The following is a 20,250-nucleotide window of genomic DNA, read 5'->3' on the forward strand; positions in this document are numbered from 1 at the left end:
GCCAAACTTACAAAGAAAAAAAGAGAGAAAGCTCAAATAAACAAAATCAGACAGGAAAGAGGAGAAATAACAACAGACTCCGCAGAAATACAATGGATTATAAGAGAATCTACGAAAAACTATATGCCAGCAAAATGGATAACCTAGAGGAAAGGGATAAATTCTTGGACTCCTACAATCTCCCACAGCTTAGTCAAGAAGAAGCAGACAATTTGAACAGACCAATCACAAGGAAAGAGATTGAAACAGCAATCAAAAGCATCCCAAAGAATAAAACCCCAGGACCAGATGGCTTTCCTGGGGAATTCTACCAACTTTCAGAGAGGATTTAATATCCATCCTTTTCAAGCTATTCCAAAAAAATTAGGGAGGATGGAACACTTCCTAACACATTCTATGACGCCAACACCACACTGATACCAAAGCCTGACAAGGACACCACGAAAAAAGAGAACTACAGGCCAATATCGCTGATGAACATAGCTGCAAAAATTATCAACAAAATTTTGGCAACCCAAATACAGCAATTCATCAAAAGGATCATACATCATGATCAAGTGGGATTCATACCAGGGACACAGGGATGGTTCAACATCCGCAAATCAATCAATGTGATACACCACATCACCAAACTGAGGAATAAAAACCACATGATCATCTCAATAGATTCAGAGAAAGCATTTGACAAGATCCAACAGCCATTTATGATAAAAACTCTGAACAAAATGGGGATAGACGGGAACTACCTCAACACAATAAAGGCCATCTATGACACACCCACAGCCAACATCATACTCAATGGGCGAAAACTGAATGCCATCCCCCTGAAAACAGGAACAGGACAAGGATGCCCTCTGTCACCACTCTTATTTAACACAGTACTGGAGGTCCTGGCCAGAGCAATCAGGCAAGAAAAAGGAATAAAAGGAATCCAAATAGGGAGGAAAGAAGTGAAACTCTTGCTGTTTGCAGATGACATGATCTGATATATAGAAAACCCCAAAGAATCCATTGGAAAACTTTTAGAAGTAATCAACAATTACAGCAAAGTTGCAGGGTATAAAATCAATTTACATAAATCAGTAGCATTTCTATACTCTAATAACGAACTAACAGAAAAAGAACTCAAGAACACAATACCATTCACAATCTCAACAAAAAGAATAAAATACCTCCGGATGAATTTAAGGAAGTGAAAGACCTATGCAATGAAAATTACAAGGCTTTTCTGGAAGAAATGAATGATGACATAAAGAGATGGAAAGACATTCCATGCACATGGATTGGAAGAATAAACATAGTTTAAATGCCCATTCTACCTAAAGCAATCAACAGATTCAACGCCATCCCAATCAGAATCCCAATGACGTTGTTTACAGAAATAGAACAAAGAATCCTGAAATTCATATGGGGCAACAAAAGACCCTGAATTGCTAAAGCAATACTGAGAAAAAAGAACACAGCTGGAGGCATCACAATCCCTGACTTCAAAACATACTACAAAGCTACAGTAATCAAAACAGCATGGTACTGGTGCAAAAACAGGTGCACAGATCAATGGAACAGAATTGAAAGCCCAGAAATAAAACCACACTTCTATGGACAGCTAATCTTCAACAAAGGAGCTGAGGGCATACAATGCAGAAAAGAAAGTCTTTTCAACAAATGGTGCTGGGAAAACTGGAAAGCCACAGGTAAAAGAATGAAAATTGACCATTCTTTTTCACCATTCACCAAAATAAACTCAAAATGGATCAAAGATCTAAAGGTGAGACCTGAAACCATAAGGCTTCTAGAATAAAATGTAGGCAGTACACTCTTTGACATCAGTATTAAGAGGATCTTTTCGGACACCATGTCTTCTCAGACGAGGGAAACAATAGAAAGAATAAACAAATGGGACTTCATCAGACTAAAGAGCTTCTTCAAGGCAAGGGAAAACAGGATTGAAACAAAAAAACCCACAAACTGGGAAAAAATATTTGCAAGTAATACATCCGACAAAGGCTTAATATCCATAATATATAAAGAACTCACACATCTCGACAACAAAACATTAAACAACCCGATCAAAAAATGGGCAGGAGACATGAACAGACATTTCTCCAAAGAAGATATACGGATGGCCAATAGGCACATGAAAAGATGTTCATCATCACTGATCATCAGGGAAATGCAAATCAAAACTACACTAAGATATCACCTTACACCCATTAGAATGACAAAAATAATTAAAACAAATAGTAACAAATGTTGGAGAGGTTGTGGAGAAAAAGGAACCCTCATGCACTGCTGGTGGGAATGCAAACTGATGCAGCCACTATGGAAAACAGTATGGAGATTCCTCAAAAAATTAAAAATAGAACTACCATGACCCAGCTATCCCACTACTGGGTATCTATCCAAAGAGCTTGAAGTCAGCAATCCCAAAAGTCCCATGCACCCCTATGTTCATTGCAGCATTATTTACAATAGCCAAGACGTGGAAGCAACCTAAGTGCCCAGCAACAGATGAATGGATAAAGAAGATGTGGTATATATACACAATGGAATACTACTCAGCCGTAAAAAAGAACAAAATCATTCCATTTGGAACAACATGGATGGACCTTGAGGGAATTATGTTAAATGAAATAAGCCAGATAGAGAAGGACAATCTCTGTATGACTCCACTCATATGAGGAACTTAAACATGTGGACAAAGAGAACAGATTAGTGGCTATGTGGGGAAAGGGGGGGTGGGGGCTGGGCACACAGGGTGAAGGGGTGCACCTACAACATGACTGACAAACAATAATGTACAACTGAAATTTCACAAGATTGTAACCTATCAACTCAATAAAAAATGCAAAAAAAAATTAAAAAATAAAAATGTTTAGTAGCTTCTCATCTCACTCAGACTAGAAGCCAAAGTGTCTACAGTGGCCTACAAGGCCCTAAATTATCTAACTCCTCCACTACTACTTGTCAGATCTCATCTACTATGTTTGTTGAATAAATGAATGAATGACCCTCTAAAACAAAGGAACCCAAGTCTGACTAATCATCAGAATCATCTGGGGAAATTTTTAAATGCATATTCCAAGGGTGTATCTCAGAGACATTTGGCTCAGTCTTTCTGAGGCAGGAGTTGGAAATTTACATCTTTGAAAGCACCCTAGATGGTTCTGAGGATTAGTCAGGTTGAAGATTCTCAAGATGGAAAACAATGAATTCTCTCATTAAGCAGTCACATAGATTTATTAATTGAAAGTACATAACTATGACTACTTTAACTGAAGAGGAAAATTTAGAGACTCTAAAGTACAAAGTATTTGAAAGAAAAGTGAATTTTCAAAAGAGTAAGTCCACCCTCAGCTCAGAACAGTGCTTTGCAACTGGGAGCAATTTTACCCTCCAGGGAACATTTGGCAATGTCTGGAAACATTTTTGGTTGCCACAATTGGGGCAGTGTGCTACTGGCACGTAGTCAGAAGAGGCAGGGACACTACTAAACATCTTAGAATGTACAAGACAGCCCCCCACAACAAAGAATTATCTGTCCTAAAATGTCAATCATGCTGAGGCTGAGCAATCCTCCTTAGAATGACTGATGGCCACTTTTAGGTAAGGACCCAATCCATCCAACTCCTGGTGGAATATCTCCACTGACAGCCTGCTCACTATTCCACATCAATCAATGCACTACTGGGCAGCTTAAAATTTTTCCCCAACTTTTTATTTTGGAAAATTCCAAACACCATAGAAAAGATGAAAGAAGAACATAAACACCATTTGCTCTTCGCCTACACCCGTCAAATGTTAACATTTGGCCAAATTTCCTTTATCACATGCTATACCCAAACACACATGCACACATACACACACAGTTTTTGTTTTGCTGAGTCATTTGAAAATAGCAGACATCATGATACTTCAGCGTGCATCTCCTACATAACCAGGATACCACTAGCACACCTAAGGATACTAACAATAATTCCACACTATCATCTTCAAACTTCCCCAGTTGTCTCCAAAATGTCTTTTACAGCTTTATAACTCACCCACCCCCAATCCAAGATCCAACCAAGGTCATCCCTTGCATTTAGTTGTTTCTTTTATCCAAGAACAGTCCTCCATCGTTTTTGTTTGTTTTCCAGGACATCATCTGAAGAGTCCTAGCCAGCTGTCTTGTAGAATGTCTTCAGTTGTGGATTTGTCTCCCTGTTTCCTCATGGTGTCATTTAACATAACCCTAGATTTCCTTTCTTTCCTATAAACTAGAAGGCAAGTCTTGGATCGATTAGATTCAGGTTAAATATTTTTGGCAAGAAGACTTCATAGGTGATGTTGTGTATTTCTTGTTGCGCCACATCAGGAGAAACACACTGGCAGGCTGCCCTGCCATCAGTGACGCTAAGTTTGATCACTGGGTTAATGGGATCATCAAGTTTCTGCTGTAAAGGTACACTCCGCCTTGGAATTAGAATGTATAAATACTCTATTTCTTATCAGCTTTTCCCCCAATAGTTTTAGCATTCACTGATAATCTTTGTCTGAAGTATTATATCGAGGGCTGGAAAAAGTCTATCATTCCTTCTACATTTATTAGCTCACAGTATTCTGTACAGAGCAGAAGAGCTTTCCTTTATTTCCTCTTCCCCTCTTTTTTATTATGACTAGATGCATAGATCTCTGCTGCTGTTAAATAAATTCCTTTCATTATTCTTTTTGATGCTCAAATTGTCCCACATTTGGCCAGTGGAAACTCCTTCACGCTGGCTCCTGTGACCTTTTGACGTACCTCATTAGTCTTTGAGTACTTCCTGTGAGTATCTCTGGTTTATATGACATTTATTTGCTGAAATTCCTATAACATCTGCCCATTGGTTTTGGTTCTACTTTTTGGAGGAACAGAACATTTTACTTCTTCCATGTAGAATGTTGTGTTAAGTAAACACAGATATTATATTTGGGTTGGAGCAATTCTATGAAACCACTACACTAACAGTACATGAGTACATAGATCATTAATTTAGACTTACTCGTATGCTCACTTCATCCCTAATTCTCACACTTTAGGATATCCATTACACTTATTACTTGATTCAATTTATAAAAGCTGCTGAGAGTTTAAAGGTTCATTTTCAAGGTTCCATCAGAATGTTCCCATGTCAAAATGGTCGCACCAAAGGAGCCAGGTCACGATTTCCTATTGGTAATCTGGGAAAGATTCATGCACTGGGTTGGAGCGAATCCTTGATGCTACTCGAGTAACCACAAGGTATATGAGATACTGTATTAATACTTAAGGGCTGACTCACACCCAGCATTAGTTATTAAAGTTATCCTAACAATCCTCCGTTTTCACACAGGTTTTTGCAGTTTATTACAACTTCTTTATTTATAAAGAGCATGTAAATGCAGATGCACCCTCTTTCTAGGGTATACCCCTTCAGCATTGCATATCTCTACACATATTTGCTCAGGCTAGTCAAGAAAAGTCTGATGAGCTTTGAGCAAACAATGTCCCTGCTCTGACAGATAAATAGTATTCTGTCCTCTAGAATAAGTACACCTTCAAAGACATACAGGCAGACAGCAGCCCTTCAGGAGGGCACATGAACTCTAGTTCCTCTGTGTGCAGACATATTTCCAGCATCTGAAATTTATTGGTGGCAGTCGCCCACTGGGGAAAACAATTCTAATTATGCATGAGAAGTTAATCAATTATATCAAATACATAAAATAGTACACCATTTTATTTATATTTCTTATTTCTTTTCCAGTATGGTCAAAGCACACTGAAAGCAGAAAGAATCCTCATCAAGTGCTTTGTAACTGTGGGTAGGGAAAATGAAATGGTCACTCACTGTAATACAATAATATGACAATAATTAAAAAGAATAAAATACATAATAATAAAATGTGACTTTCAAGTACTAAGATGATAGAATAGGAAAAAATCCTAATGCCTAACTTCTAGTTAGTTATATAAGGTTTTTTGAATGATGTGAAATTCTGACATTTCTGAATAGTAATAGGAAAAAACATAAAACAAATGAGAAAGAGAAGGCAATGGAAGAGAAATGCTAAAGGCAGAAATAAATCAAATCAGCATGTCAAGAGAATAACCACAAAAGTAGACCAATCATCCAGAAGGTACCTTTGTTCAGAAGAGGAAGGAAGTCAGCTGCTTTTTCCCGAAAAACTCTCTGAGCATCCTCAGCTTTCATTGACACTTCCTTTGTCTGAACTAGGAAAAAGCCTTTATTAACCATCTGTGGAAAATAAAATTTCATTTAGATTTTAAAATGACCTTCTGAGAGTAAAACAATATTTTCCTATTCTCGTATTTTTCTGCACCAAACGCAACACAGCCTGCTGCTTTTTGTTTTAGCGATGACTCTCATTCAGGGTGTTTGCTCTAACAAGTTTCCACATATACAGGGTTCTTCCTTCCAGATGGGTGGTTCTGGTTAAGAATTAGTACTGCAATGCCTACTGTTAAGATTAGAGTCCAACAAATGTGAATTATCCCTCAAAATTTAAAACATACTTAAAAATTTTCTTTGACTGAAACTAACAGATGGAAGCTTTAGTTTGGTGATACTGCAAATGTCCAATGAGAGGAGAATGGTTAAGTAAATTACAGTACATTTACATGATAAAGTATCATAGTTCATCAAATATAACAAATAAGATGGGGAAAAGCTTACATGATAATGTTAATCTTAAAAAGCACGATACACATGTATACAGTGTAGCACAATAACAATAGATTACATTTATGGAGCAGTTACTATGTGCCAGGCAGTTTTGTGCACTTTGCGTGTATAACACATTTAGCCCTCAGGTGAGGTACCTATTACTACTCTCATTTTATAGACGAGAAAACTAAGGCACAGAGTGGTTAAGGAACCTGCCCAAGGTCACACAACTATTGAGTAACAGAGCTGTGATTCAAACCCAATTAATCTGATTATAGACTAAATAAATTAAAAATTATTCCTAAAAAGACTATTCAAGGTACATTATGGATTATTTTTAAACTTATTTCTACAGTTTTCTACAATGAGTACATATTAATTTTTAAAATAATTATGGAAGTAGTTTTAAAAAATGCAAAGTCATTCAACCAATTAATTTTTTTTAGCAAAGCCTCTTGGGGTTTTAATTATAAAAGTAACATAGGCTCAATACAGAACATTTGAAAACAAAGAAATATCAACCAAAGTGCTACCACTCAAGGATGTCACTGCCCATATCGGTGTACTTCCTTTTACTCTCCCAGTTTTCTTTTTCCCCCATTACAGAAATAATACATGTTCATTGTAAAATCCATAGAACCACAAAAAAGAAAACTCTGCTCTTAATCCACTTCCTAAGAATAACCATAACTGTTAACATTTTAGTATATATAATTTTCCAGACTTACCTACTTTATTTAATTTTTTAAGGAAGATTAGCCCTGAGCTAACATCTGCTGTAGATTCTCCTCTTTTTGCTGAGGAAGACTGGCCCTGAGCTAATGTACGTGCCCATCTTCCTCTACTTTATACGTGGGACGCCTACCACAGCATGGCTGCCAAGCAGTGCCATGTCCGCACCCGGGATCCGAACTGGCGAACCCCAGGCCGCCAAAGCGGAACATGCGAACTTAACCACTGTGCTACTGGGCCAGCCCCAGACTTATCTACTTAAAAAAAAATCAGATACTTACATAATATTCTACAGATTTTCACTTACTTGATTGTGAACATTTTCCAGCAATTCTACTATAAAATCAGTTTTAATGGTTGACAGTATTTCATTCTATGGCTACATTATTCCATACCATTCCATCTAATTGGAATGAAACTTAAATCTGTTTTCAAAGCCCTCAACGCCGCCTCAGAAGAAAGAAACATACATAAAAAAGTAGCAGAAAATTACACGGACATCACTGCCAGATGATGACTGCAAAGTTACTTAAAATATCAGAAACAATCCTACATCTGCTTCTAATTTTCTAGACAGCTCGTTACCTCTCACTTTATAATCAGACACATAAACTGACAAAAGATGATTAATTCAAAATGCCGTTACCTAAAAACAAATAAGGAACCATGAAAACTATACCTGTTTTGATATATCACTGCAGATTGTTGAAGAGACTCTTTTTCATGAAAATTCTTCTACTTTTAAAGACTAGAAAATAGTGGTAACTACCCAACTTAAATTATGCAATATTTTACTTCCAAACAATTGTGCATACTTTTACTCTAATTTTCCTGTGCGTATCTGTGATGCAGGTAAGAGCCTGCAAGAAATCTGAGTTTTAGGTGAGAAAACTGAGGCCCAGTAACTTCTCTTGACTCCCAAGAGAATGTGCTCTGCTTTACCCAGCTTTTCTGGACTTCCTACCCTCTTAAGTTTTATACTTCCTATCTCAAAAAAAAAACATTATAAGTTTAATTTATGAAAACGTGAAACAAAATTCTGTGATACTCCTAGGGTTTAACAAAAGCAGAGTTAGCAACCACAGTTCCAGTCTAAGCTATCCTAAGCTATTTGTGTTATGAAATGAGACTCAAGTTTCATTTTTCCATCTCAGAATTAACTAGCTTCTACACATATTTTCCTGGGAACTCGAGCTTCATTTTTTAAAAAACACGTAATCTTGGGGCCAGCCCCGTGGCTGAGTGGTTACGTTCCTGTGCTCCACTTGGGCGGCCGGTTCGGATCCTGGGCGCAGACCTTGCACCGCTCATCAGGCCACGCTGAGGCAGCGTCCCACATAGCACAACCAGAGGGACCTACAGCTAGAATACACAACTATGTACTGGGGGCTTTGGGGAGAAGAAGAAGAAACAAACAAACCAAGATTGGCAACATGTTAGCTCGGGTGCCAATCTTAAGAAGGAAAAAAAGAATTAAAAAAAACTTTGTAACCTCTCTCTTAATATGTAAGTCACTGGTCTTTCAGCACATTTGATACCCTCTTCACAGGTACTTGGCCTTTTCTTCTCTTTTCATTCCTTAATTCCGATTTCAGAATTAGATAGGATAACTGTAGCCAGAAAGTCCCAGGGCTTTTCTTTCTAGGCTGGAGGGTAGTAGCTGCCTTGACTCCACATACTTTGGATCACATTCCTGTTCCACCAGGCTTTTATCAACTTCCCTTCACCACGGAGGCAGCATGGTAGCAGCATGCTTAAGGGTTAAGACTGTGGCCTACAAAGCGAGACTGCCCTGGATTTAAATCATGGCTCTGCTGTTTACCAGCTGAGTGACCTTTTGAAGGTTACTTACCCTCTCTGTGGCTCATTTTCCTTATCTGTGAAAAGGGGAATAATGGTACCTATTTCATAGGTTATCCTGAATTAAGTGAGTTAATCCATTTAAATACCTTACAACAGTGCCTGGTATATAGTAACACTGTATAAATGTTAGCTATTATTGTTGTTGTTGTTGTTAGAGTTTTGTTTGTTTTTAATTATTTTGTAATCTAGAAGGACATCTAAAGAATATCATTCTTCCTGGTCATGTTGCTTTCAAGTGCGCACAACACTGCCATTTCACACGTCAGATACCAAAAGTTAAAAGGTGAAGAACATCTGATGACTCAAGAAGGAAGACAGCTTGTTTTGATGATTTTTTTCTTTAAATATGCTACATATTCTTTACATCCACTCCTCACTACCTACCAAAAAGGGGTTTAGCCTGAATAGTTACGTCTTTTGAAAACTGTACGTAGATCTTTTTTAAAAAATCACCTCATAGTATAATGAAAATATCACCTCTCAGATGTTGCATTAGCATGTGATTCAACAGCTCAAAGGCCAGAAGCACGGTTTTCATGTCTTACCACATTCACAGCATGTTTTTATCAGATTGGCATAATAAAAAAAGAAAATATCAAAGTCTGAAAATGATGCCTTGGCTTCTGTTGTTTTTGAAAACTAGACCTCAGATATACTCTATAGATTTCAGACATGGGTTTTCTACCTTGTAGAATGTAGAGCTATAGAGAGGTAGTCATTTTTAGTTTTTTTCCTAAAACCATTCCTTTTGACAGAACTGTTACAACTTTTTAAAAATCCATTAAAAAAGACTTGATGAGTTTTCCATTCACTTCTCCATTTCTGGAAGTTTGATTTTTAAACTCGAACAGACTCCTCCTGAAGAACGTCTGATTAATGGATGATCAAGGCATCCTTCTGCTGCCTCTCCGCGGGAGCGCCCAGCAACACAGCAACCGCTGCTGCTGGAGCCCCTGACCTCTACGGCCCCAGTTATTTTTCAAGTGGAAGCTGCTTGAGAAAAGAACCCAGAGAACCTTTCTACACTCACGAACTCACCACACACCCCTGCTCAGGAGCCCACAACCTCTGCTATCCCAGCTCCCACCTCATTCTTCCGCACCAACCTCCCCTCCTTGGCAATAGGGCAAAGGAAAATAAGGAAAGCAATGTGGAGGTGGCTCTCATAGTCAAAAGGGGGTCCTATTCCTAAATGTCTTTGCTACCTCCTGACCAATGAAAACTCCAAATAAATTTCCTCACTAAATCATTATAAAAGGCTGTGCCTTACTATGCAGTGCTACTTTTGTGAGCTTCCATGGAAATCATTTATTATGAAGAACGCAAGTTCTTTGAAGGCAGAGAATTTTGTCTGTGTCTCTCCACCTCCAGGAGATACTATATTTCATCAGCTCTAAGTTGCCGTCACTTGTAGGATGCATTTCAGATAAGTGAAAATGTGGAAAACAAATGGGCATCCTCTAATCAATGAAATATGATAACAGAGTAACTTGCACATAGTAAGTGCTCAATAAATGCTTACTGAATTGAATTATATTTTTAAAAAGTTTCTTTGGGAAAATATTTTGGGGCCTAAGCAACCTCTGTAAGATTTATCTTACAGATAAATCTGTAGGGAGCAGAGGACTATAACTTAAGGATTGCCTGTATTTCTAACAGCCAATTTGAAAAAAATGGAAGTTCTTGGAAAGCGGTGTGTTTCTATCTAGTTGTATGTCTGTTTCTCTTCTCTCTCTCCTTACCTCATCAATTAGTTTCCTGGCATTTGCGATAGTATAATCGCCAGCAAATAATACCACTAAGCATGATTCATCACTGCTCTTCTGTCTCTGACCCCTGGATACTGGAACGATACTTCTGTTGGCTTCTGTGGAAATGCGGACAGCCTTGAGCTCTTCGGTGGTAGGCAGAGGAACACGGTCTTGAACTACAGCATCTTCTGGAAGAAGGCTCCAGTTGAGTTCTCCTGACACAGGTGTAAAGTCATGAATGTTACTCCAGGTATTATTGAAGATACTTAGCCCTGCATCTTTGAACTGGAAAGCTAATTCAGGGTAGTACCATTGAAAACAGCCAAATTTGATATTTGTGGAAGACTCAATGACGGGTTGAGTGGCGCAGCACAAAAAGACTTCCAGCTTTCTACAATCCCGCACACGAAACTGCTGGCAGGCTAATGCGCATCGGCAATCTCTGCAATTTCGGAAAAACACACTGCCTTTCACGGGTCCCAGAAAAATTACGCAGTTAGTACAGTCATCAATTGTGACTGTAGCAGAGTGATCAAAAATATAGATGTTACAGTTCTCACAGTCTTGAATGAGAAACTGTTGCCCTGCCACTTTCCCAGGTAAGCGGCCTACTGTTTCATCCTTCAGGCCACTCAGCAGGTAGTCTTTCGGATCAACCTGCAGAGACAAAACACACACCTTGAGTATTATTAACATTATTCAACAGATACCAATTAAATGTCTGTTGGGTGCCAGGCACAATTCTTAGTGCTAGAACAATACGTTCCTACTTTCACTGACTTTGCGACAAAGTAAGAAAATGAACAGTGCAAATTTTTTTTCCAATAAAGAAAAGGCATGGGCGGGGGGGAAAGGGAGAGGGAAATATTATAGATAAAGACTCAATCACATATCAACCAAACAATGTGCGGACAGTGTTTGGATCCTGTTTCAACATATCAATTGTAAAAGCACTTTTTTGAAACAATTAGCGAAATTCTCACACATATACACAGCATAATGGATAATATTAAGGAATATTTCAGCTCTGACCCTTTTTCTGATGCTTCACTTTTAAAATAACTTCTGCTTCTTTAAAACTTCTGAAATTGGAAATACACCCAGATTGAAATATAACTTCTCTCTTTTTTGTGTGAGGAAGATTGGTCCTGAGCTAACATCTGTTGCCAATCTTCCTCTTTTTGCTTGAGGAAGATTGTCATTCAGCTAACATCTGTGCCAATCTTCCTCTATTTTATGTGGGATGCCGCAACAGCGTGGCTTGACAAGCAGTGCTAGGTCCGTGCCCAGGATCTGAACCTGCAAACCCTGGGCCGCTGAAGCAGAGCACGCAAACTTAACCATTACGCTACTGGGCCAGCCCCTGAAATATATTTCTCTGTTCTTCCATAAATTGAGGCATGGGTCTTAGTTTCTAAACCCTGACTGATTTCTGCAACACATTACAGAAAATGGAAGAACCTGAAAGCACAAGAATCACTATATGTCAGAACTTGCATCTACTAGATATTCCAAACTAAAGCTCACATAATCTTTTAAACGGTATGCCTGGAATCTGTCACATTATTTTTTTAAATTTTAACTGGCCTCTTAAAATATAGTCATTAAAAGGCCATTTTGATTTTTCCACATTATTTTTGTATTCACTTCCACTGTTTTACCTGTTTGCAAATATTAAATTTCATGCAAAACTTTATGCACCAGAAACAGGCTCCCAGAGATACAGTATGCAAAAACCCGATTTTTTTTTTTAAGATTTTATTTTTTTCCTTTTTCTCCCCAAAGCCCCCTGGTACATAGTTGTATATTCTTCGTTGTGGGTCCTTCTAGTTGTGGCATGTGGGACGCTGCCTCAGCGTGGTTTGATGAGCAGTGCCATGTCCACGCCCAGGATTCGAACCAACAAAACACTGGGCCGCCTGCAGCAGAGCGCGCGAACTTAACCACTCAGCCACGAGGCCAGCCCCCCGATTTTTTTTTTACAAAGGATAATTTAATCATCGTAATTATTAGCAAACTAGCTTAAAGTGACTTATTCAATATTGCACAATAAATGTACTTATCCAGTTTTACATAATGTACTAGAAGGGGTACTGGTCTGTAGCACGAGGCAATAAAAGAGGCACTTGTTTTCCAGTCTCAATTTTGTCACCTCTGAGCAACATGATCTTGAAAAAGGCACTTCAGCTTTCTGGATCTTCAGTTATTCAACCAACATTTGAACACCCAGTATGAGCCAGACATTGTTTTAGGCACTGAAATGAATACGACCAGTTCTTTCCATAAAAGAAGTAAACACTAACCTAAACAGATCATTTAAAAACCACTTGACTGGGTAATGAGAAATGCCCAGAATATTCTGGGAATACAGAAGAGGAACACCTGGGGCGGGGGACGTGGGGGTATAAGACTTCCCGTACGAAGTGAGAATGAATAAGCTGGAGTTCACCAGGTAAAAGGGGTGGGAGTAAAGGACCCTCCCTTCGCACGCCAGGCAAAAGTGAAAGGAGGAGGAAAATAAAACTCTTCAGGGAGGGTGAGGAAAACTGGTGTGACCGGTGACACTGGAATGGGAGCAGACAAAGCTAGAGAGGTAGGTGGGGGCCACAGTATAAAGCTTGGAAGTTATCCATGGGCAATAGGGTGCCACAGGAGGATTTAAATAATTTACATTTCAGGAAGATTATTCTGATGGGAATAAGGAAAAGTGGATCGCAGATCCGAGACGCTGTTGCAGTTGTCCAGAAAAGGCTGGAACTAGAGCAGTGGTTAGCAGGGAAGAGGAAAATGGGATAAATTTAAGAAATATTGAGGAAGTAGAATCGGCAGATTTGGTAATTCAATGGCTGTAGGAGGTAAGGCCGAAGGATGGATCAAAAATGATTCCTAGCTCTCTAGTCGAGTGTTTTTCAACCTTTTTGACCACAATCCACACTAGTACATTCTTCAGCACAGTCCAGTTCACATACTTAGGAGTATTTGTGCATGTCCGTGTACCAATGAAACAAAAGTTTCACAAAATAATATTTACCCTTATTTTGTGTTAAGCCCCTTAATACCTTCTATTATCCCACTCACAGGTTTGAAAAAACATTGCTCTGGCTTATGTGATTGGATGTTGGTAGTGCCACACACACAAAATGGAAAACACAGGAGGCAACACAGGTTTAATGTGGGAAGATGTGTTCAAGCGATTTCATTTCTAGGAGTTTACAGGTGACGTACATATATAAAGGGCCAGTGTTCCAGTCTGGCCTCTAGCGAGGTAATGAACTAGTATGGCTGCTGGCTCCCCGTTGCCCAAGATCAACCCCAAAGGGACCAAGTAAGGAAAACACCAAGAAAAGGGGAAACTCTGAGACACCCCTGTGGTGGGGTGTGGGAGGATACAATAGTAAAGCAACATCTGAGATTTCTGCTCTAGCTTCTCCCCCTCCCAAATCTTGAGACAATAGTGCTTCCCCCACACCTGCTGGGACTCAGACCTCTGGTCTAGACTTCCCTGGGAGTAAACGCAGGGCAGGGCAGAAACCCTGTGTTGGTGAAGAGCTGAGAAAAACACGTGGGGACTAACTTTGACAGTCATTCTGGACCTCTCCAAACCCTCAGAACTGGTGAATTAAAATCTAAGGAGTGTCTTCGAATGCTGTTTCTCTCAATTATTGATCGTTCAAGTGGAGTAAAAAAATAAAATCAACAAAAATATAGAAGATCTCAACCACACGATGAATAAGCTTGAGTTCTGCATCCAATAAGTATACTCACATTTTCTTCTTAAGCACACATTAAAGAGTTTTTTAAAATCATGTACTAAATCATAAAGAAAGCCTCAACAAATTTTAAATAACAAATAACTTACAGGTCATGATATGGGACCAACATGCAACTAAGTTAGAAGTTAATTAAAAAAAGATACTTTTAAAAATCTTTGCCTATTCAAAAAATTTTAAAAACACACTGCTAATAAGTCATGGGTTAAAGAAGAAATCATAATCAAAATCTAAAAATACTTAGAATTAAATGGTAAGACACCACATATGGGAAATCAACAGTTCAAAGAGATTTATGCATCCCTATGAGGGGTATGTACTATCATTATCTCTATCATGGCTTCCAGCAGCATGAGGCCAAATAACTTGCCCAAGGTCACAGAGTTAGTAAGTGCTTGAGCTGAGTCTCAGACCTAGGCAGTCTGGCTCCTAAGTCCATTCTCTTGGCTGCTTCTTCATACTCAACCACATTCAAACAGAAAGCAATGTTTACTAGGCATATAAACCAATGGAACAGAACAGAGGGTTCAAAAATAGACATGTGTATATTGACAAAGGTGCAAAGGCAATTCAATATAGAAAAGATAGTCTTTTCAACAACTGGTGCTGGAACAATTGGACATCCATATGTAAAAAAAATAAAAAGAATCTCCCATACCTTGCACCATATATAACAATTAACTCAAAATGGATCACAGAACCTAAAAATAAAATCCAAAAGTCTAAAAACTCTAGAAGAAAACAGTGGAGAAAATCTTTGTAATCTTGGTTAGGCAAAGATTTCGTAGATGTGAAACCAAAAACACAATCCATAAAAGAAAAAATTGAAAATCAGACTTTTATCAAAATCGAAAACTTTTCTTCCTCAAAAGATACTGTTAAGAAAAGACAAGTCATTAATTGGGGAAAAAAATGTTTGCAAAACACATATGTGACAAGGGACTTATATCCAGGATATATAAAGAACTCTCAAAACTCAATAATAAGAAAACAAATAACCCAGTAAAAAATAGGCAAAAGATTTTAATAAACACTTCACCAAGGAAAATATACGTATGGCAAATAAGTACATGGAAAAATGCTCAAAATCACTAGTCATTAGGGAAGTGCAAATTAAACCATGATGAAATACCACTACATGCCTATTAGAATGGCTAAAATTTTTTGAAAACTGACCATACCAAGTGTCGGTGAGGATGCAGAGCAACTGGATCTCTCATACATTGCTGGTGGGACTGCAAAATGGCATTGCCACTTTGCAAAATAGTTTTGCAATTTCTTATAAAGTTTAATATACAATTTCCATATGATTCAGCAATCCCACTCCTAGGTATTCACCCAAGTGGAATGAAAACTTATGTTCACTCAAAACCCTGTATGCAAATGTTTATGGTAGCTTTATTCATAATGACCAAAATTGGAAACAACACAAATGTCCTTCGACTGGTGAATTGAGCAACAAATGTGGTACATCTGTATAATGGAATACTACTCGGTAATAAAAAGGAACTCGTGTACATGTAGCAACACGGATGAATCTTAAATGTACCATGCTAAGTGAAAGAAGCCAGACTCAAGAGGTTACATACTATATGATTCCATTTATATGACATTCTCAGAGAGACAAAACTATAGGGATAAAAAACTGATCAGAGGCTGGGGGCAGAGCTGACCACAAAGGAGCACGAGGAAATTTTGGGGGACGATGGAACTGCTCTATACCTTGATTGTGGTGATAGTTACACAGCTGTATTCATTTGTCAAAACTCACAGAACTGTACACTTTAAAAGGGTAAAATTTGCTGTACATAATTTATACTTCAATTAAACAAATTGCTTAAAATTGAAACATTATTAAGTCATTTTCAGGGCTACATAGCTATACAGCTGAAAGGTTATTTCATGAATGAAAAGGCAGTGCCATGTAATTATAGAAATAATATCAGTACTTTGGTCTTAAATACACTGATGACGAGAAAAGGTGCAGTACTATATTTCTGTTAGCTCACTGTGTTGCTAACTATATAATCACAAAATAGAATTATGGATTTTTAGGATCAGAAAGGATTTTCCACATCATCTAATCCAACCTGAATCTAATCTTACATCCTATCACATTCCCCTTGTTTACCCAGATTTGCCTGAATGCTTGTAGCAACGCTTACCTCCCCTCATGAGATGCTCAAGGAATTAGAGAACTGGAAGGGATCTTAGGAAACTGAGGGCTGGAAAAGCTAATTGGCTTTAGCGGTAAGGTGTAGTTGAGTGCAGAACACAAATTAAAATTCCAGTCCCATACACTTTCCACTCACTACGCTTTTTCCCTTTATCAAAACTATATGAGTGAGGAAATTGGAACACTCATACGCCACTGGTAGAAATGTAAAATGGTGCAGACACTTTGAAAAACAGTTTGGCACATCCTCAAAAACTTAAACATAGAGTTACTATATGACCCAGGAATTCAAGTCCTGGGTTTATACCCGAGAGAAATAAAAACATATGTCTACACAAAACTTGTACACGAATGTTCATAGCAGCTTTATTCATAATAACCAAAAAGTGGAAACAACCAAAATGTCCATCAACTGATGAATGGGTAAATAAAAAAATGGATAAATAAAATAATATATCTAGGGGCTGGCTCTGTGGCTGAGTGGTTAAGTTCGCGCACTCCGCTGCGGCGGCCCAGGGTTCGGATCCTGGGCACGGACATGGCACCGCTTGTCAGGCCACGTTAAGGCAGCGTCCCACATCCCACAACTAGAAAGACCTGCAACTAAGATATACAACTGTGTACGGGGGGTTGGGGAAGATAAAGCAGGAAAAAAAAAAGAAGATTGGCAACAGTTGTTAGCTCGGGTGCCAATCTTTAAAAAAAAAATAATATATCTATTCTGTGGAATGTTACTCAGCAATAAAAAGGAATAAAGTAGTGATACATGCTACAATATGGATGAATCTCAAAAACGTGCCATGTGAAAGAAGCCAGTAACAAAAGACCACGTATTGTATGATTTTATTGATATGAAATGTCCAAAATAGGCAAACCTATAGAGATTGAAAGTAAAATTGTGGTTTCCAGGGGCTGGGAGGAGCGGGTGGTGCGGAGGAACTGCTAACGAGAGTGCGAGTTTCCTTCGCGGGGATGGAAATGTTCTAAAATTAGATCATAGTGATGGTAGTAACATAACCCTGTGAACTTATTAAAACTATTGAGTTGTACACTTTAAATGAGTGAATTATATGGTATATGAATTACATCTCAATAAAGCTACTTTTAAAATGAATAAACAAAGAACTAGTTATTGCCGTTAAAACACAACAACTTTATGTAAAGGATTTTAAAGCATGTTGACAAATTCTTTGACAATCCTCCCATCAAGAAGTCCCCTCCCCTTGGACCTGGTTGGACATGTGTGATTGCCTCAACCAACAGAATGTGGCAGAAGTAACACTAGGTCACTTCAGAGGCTAGTTAGAAAAAGCCACGCTGCTTCTGCCAGTCTCTCTTAGGACACTCACCCTTGGCACCCGGCCATCACACTGTGAGGAAGCCCGGGCTCCATGAAGAGGCCCCTGGCCCTCAGTCCCAGCAGAAAGCCAGCATCAACTCACCAGCCAGCTCTGCGATTAAGCCATATTGAAAGCAGATCCTCTGGTTCCCAGTCAGGCTGCCGCAGGTGATGCCACGTAGAGCAGAGAGCCAACCCTGCTAAGCCCCACACAAACTGCAGAGTTGGGAACACAATAAGTACTTACCATTATTCTAAGCCATGACGTTTTGGGGTGGTTTGGTATGCAGCAATGGATAACTAGAATACCTTATATACTTGAAAGGCTAAAAGTAGCATCTAGCCCCCTACTCAGTGCAGACGCTTCTTTCCAGTAGGTCACTCTCCAACCTCTGTCTGAACGTTTTGACTACCTTGGAAATCAGGTCCTCACAAAGCCACCCCTCCCACTGATGAACAACTCTGGGAATTATGACCTGCCTTATGTTCAGACTCGTTCTGTCCTGCTCCGTCTCTGGTCCGAGTCTTATCCTCAGTGGTAACATTACCGTCTAACCTCTCTTCCTCAGGACAGGCCTTGATCTTATTAAATAGTACAGAAATCTTTAGCACTGTTCCATTTTATAGCCAAGGAGCCTGCAATGTCCAACTTTCTCCAAAGTTACACAACAGGTATTGAATAAAATGCAGTTACTTGAATCTCTGGTATAAAGCTTTTGTTTAGTATTATTTCTATCGAATATGAGACAAATGTAATGGATACAGGATGTGTTGTCCATACTCAAACTCACAATTTTCATACTTATGCCATCATTGTTTAGAAGACTAATCCTCATTTCTATCATCTAGGAGAAGGAGTATTGGTATGAATAACTGGAAAATGAAAACTACTTTTCTGCACCACTCATCCTCCCCTTGTTCGTACTTAAATATTTCCTATTTTAACTCAAGAAAGCCAGTCAGCTCTTCGGGGCAGGGATCATTCTTAGAATTTTGAGTCTTCCTTGGTGTTTCAGTACATACATACTGAATGATTTGCCTGGCTATGGGAGACAGCATACAGATGAGGATAAAGGCACTTCTTTCCAAATGATTTAAACACATATCTTACAATCAAAAAATATTTCTCATCATGTCAATGTAGTAATTGTACGGTAAACTTTTTTCTTTTTCAAAGTCAGCAGCCATAGAAATGAGCTTCTCACACTGTTGATTACAGTATATCAGTTGCCATGACAACCTTTAGTCTTCAAACATTCTTTCTAATTGAGACAATTTCTCCTAGCTTCAGTCCCCTAAGACTGACCCAATTACACAACTCAAAAACCAAAACCCAGAGGGTGCCTCTCCATAAAGATACTCTGATTACACAACCTAAGGAAAAATTTAAACACCACTTTTCCAAGTTGCAAAGGAAACTTTTCAGCCAACGAATTTTGTTTTTAGACCTAAAGTCTTATAAATTGAATGGTAATTGTCTAGCATAACTTTAAAATTATATATGCTATACTCCAGGATCACATTACAGAAGCCTAAACTTTTAATACAAACCATTCTGTTAATGTATATACAATATATCTCATTTATGTTCTCTGGACTGTATTTGCATTCTATTCCTTTTAAGGTACAATTAAACTCTTCTAAGAGCAAACAAGTATCAGTAAAAGTATCATTAGGCTAACACAGAACATTTGTACACTAGCCAAATCGGCCTCAGGAGAGGTAAGGAACTAGGGAAAAAAAGTCTTTAAAATCATATAAAATGTAGCAGTCTGTCATAAATGAGGCACCCTAGTCATTCCAAAAGAAAAAGAAAAATTCCAAAAAGAAAAAGCAATGTTGGGAAATGTGGTATCTGCATTGTTTCAAAATGTAAGCGGGGCGGGGGGGGGGGGGGGGGGGGCCCGGGGGGGGCGCGGGGGCGGGGGGG

General features: G+C 38.6%; 1 protein-coding gene across 3 annotated transcripts in view; it reads right to left on the reverse strand.

Moving 5' to 3' along the window:
• RP2 (RP2 activator of ARL3 GTPase) overlaps positions 1-20,250 on the reverse strand; it is a 41,675-nt gene that overhangs the window by 14,160 nt on the left and 7,265 nt on the right. For all 3 annotated transcript variants that reach the window (XR_006890371.1, XR_006890370.1, XM_046673844.1), the window contains exons 2-3: positions 11,027-11,692; positions 6,146-6,260 (exon numbers count right to left, since the gene is read on the reverse strand). Coding sequence is in view for 1 of the 3 variants with exons in the window: in XM_046673844.1 (XP_046529800.1) it covers positions 6,146-6,260; positions 11,027-11,692 (781 nt within the window). In the remaining 2 variants the exon portion in view is untranslated. The remainder of the gene's footprint in view (positions 1-6,145; positions 6,261-11,026; positions 11,693-20,250) is intronic.

Source organism: Equus quagga, chromosome 10, assembly GCF_021613505.1.
Source record: "Equus quagga isolate Etosha38 chromosome 10, UCLA_HA_Equagga_1.0, whole genome shotgun sequence".
NCBI classification, from domain to species: Eukaryota; Metazoa; Chordata; class Mammalia; order Perissodactyla; family Equidae; genus Equus; species Equus quagga.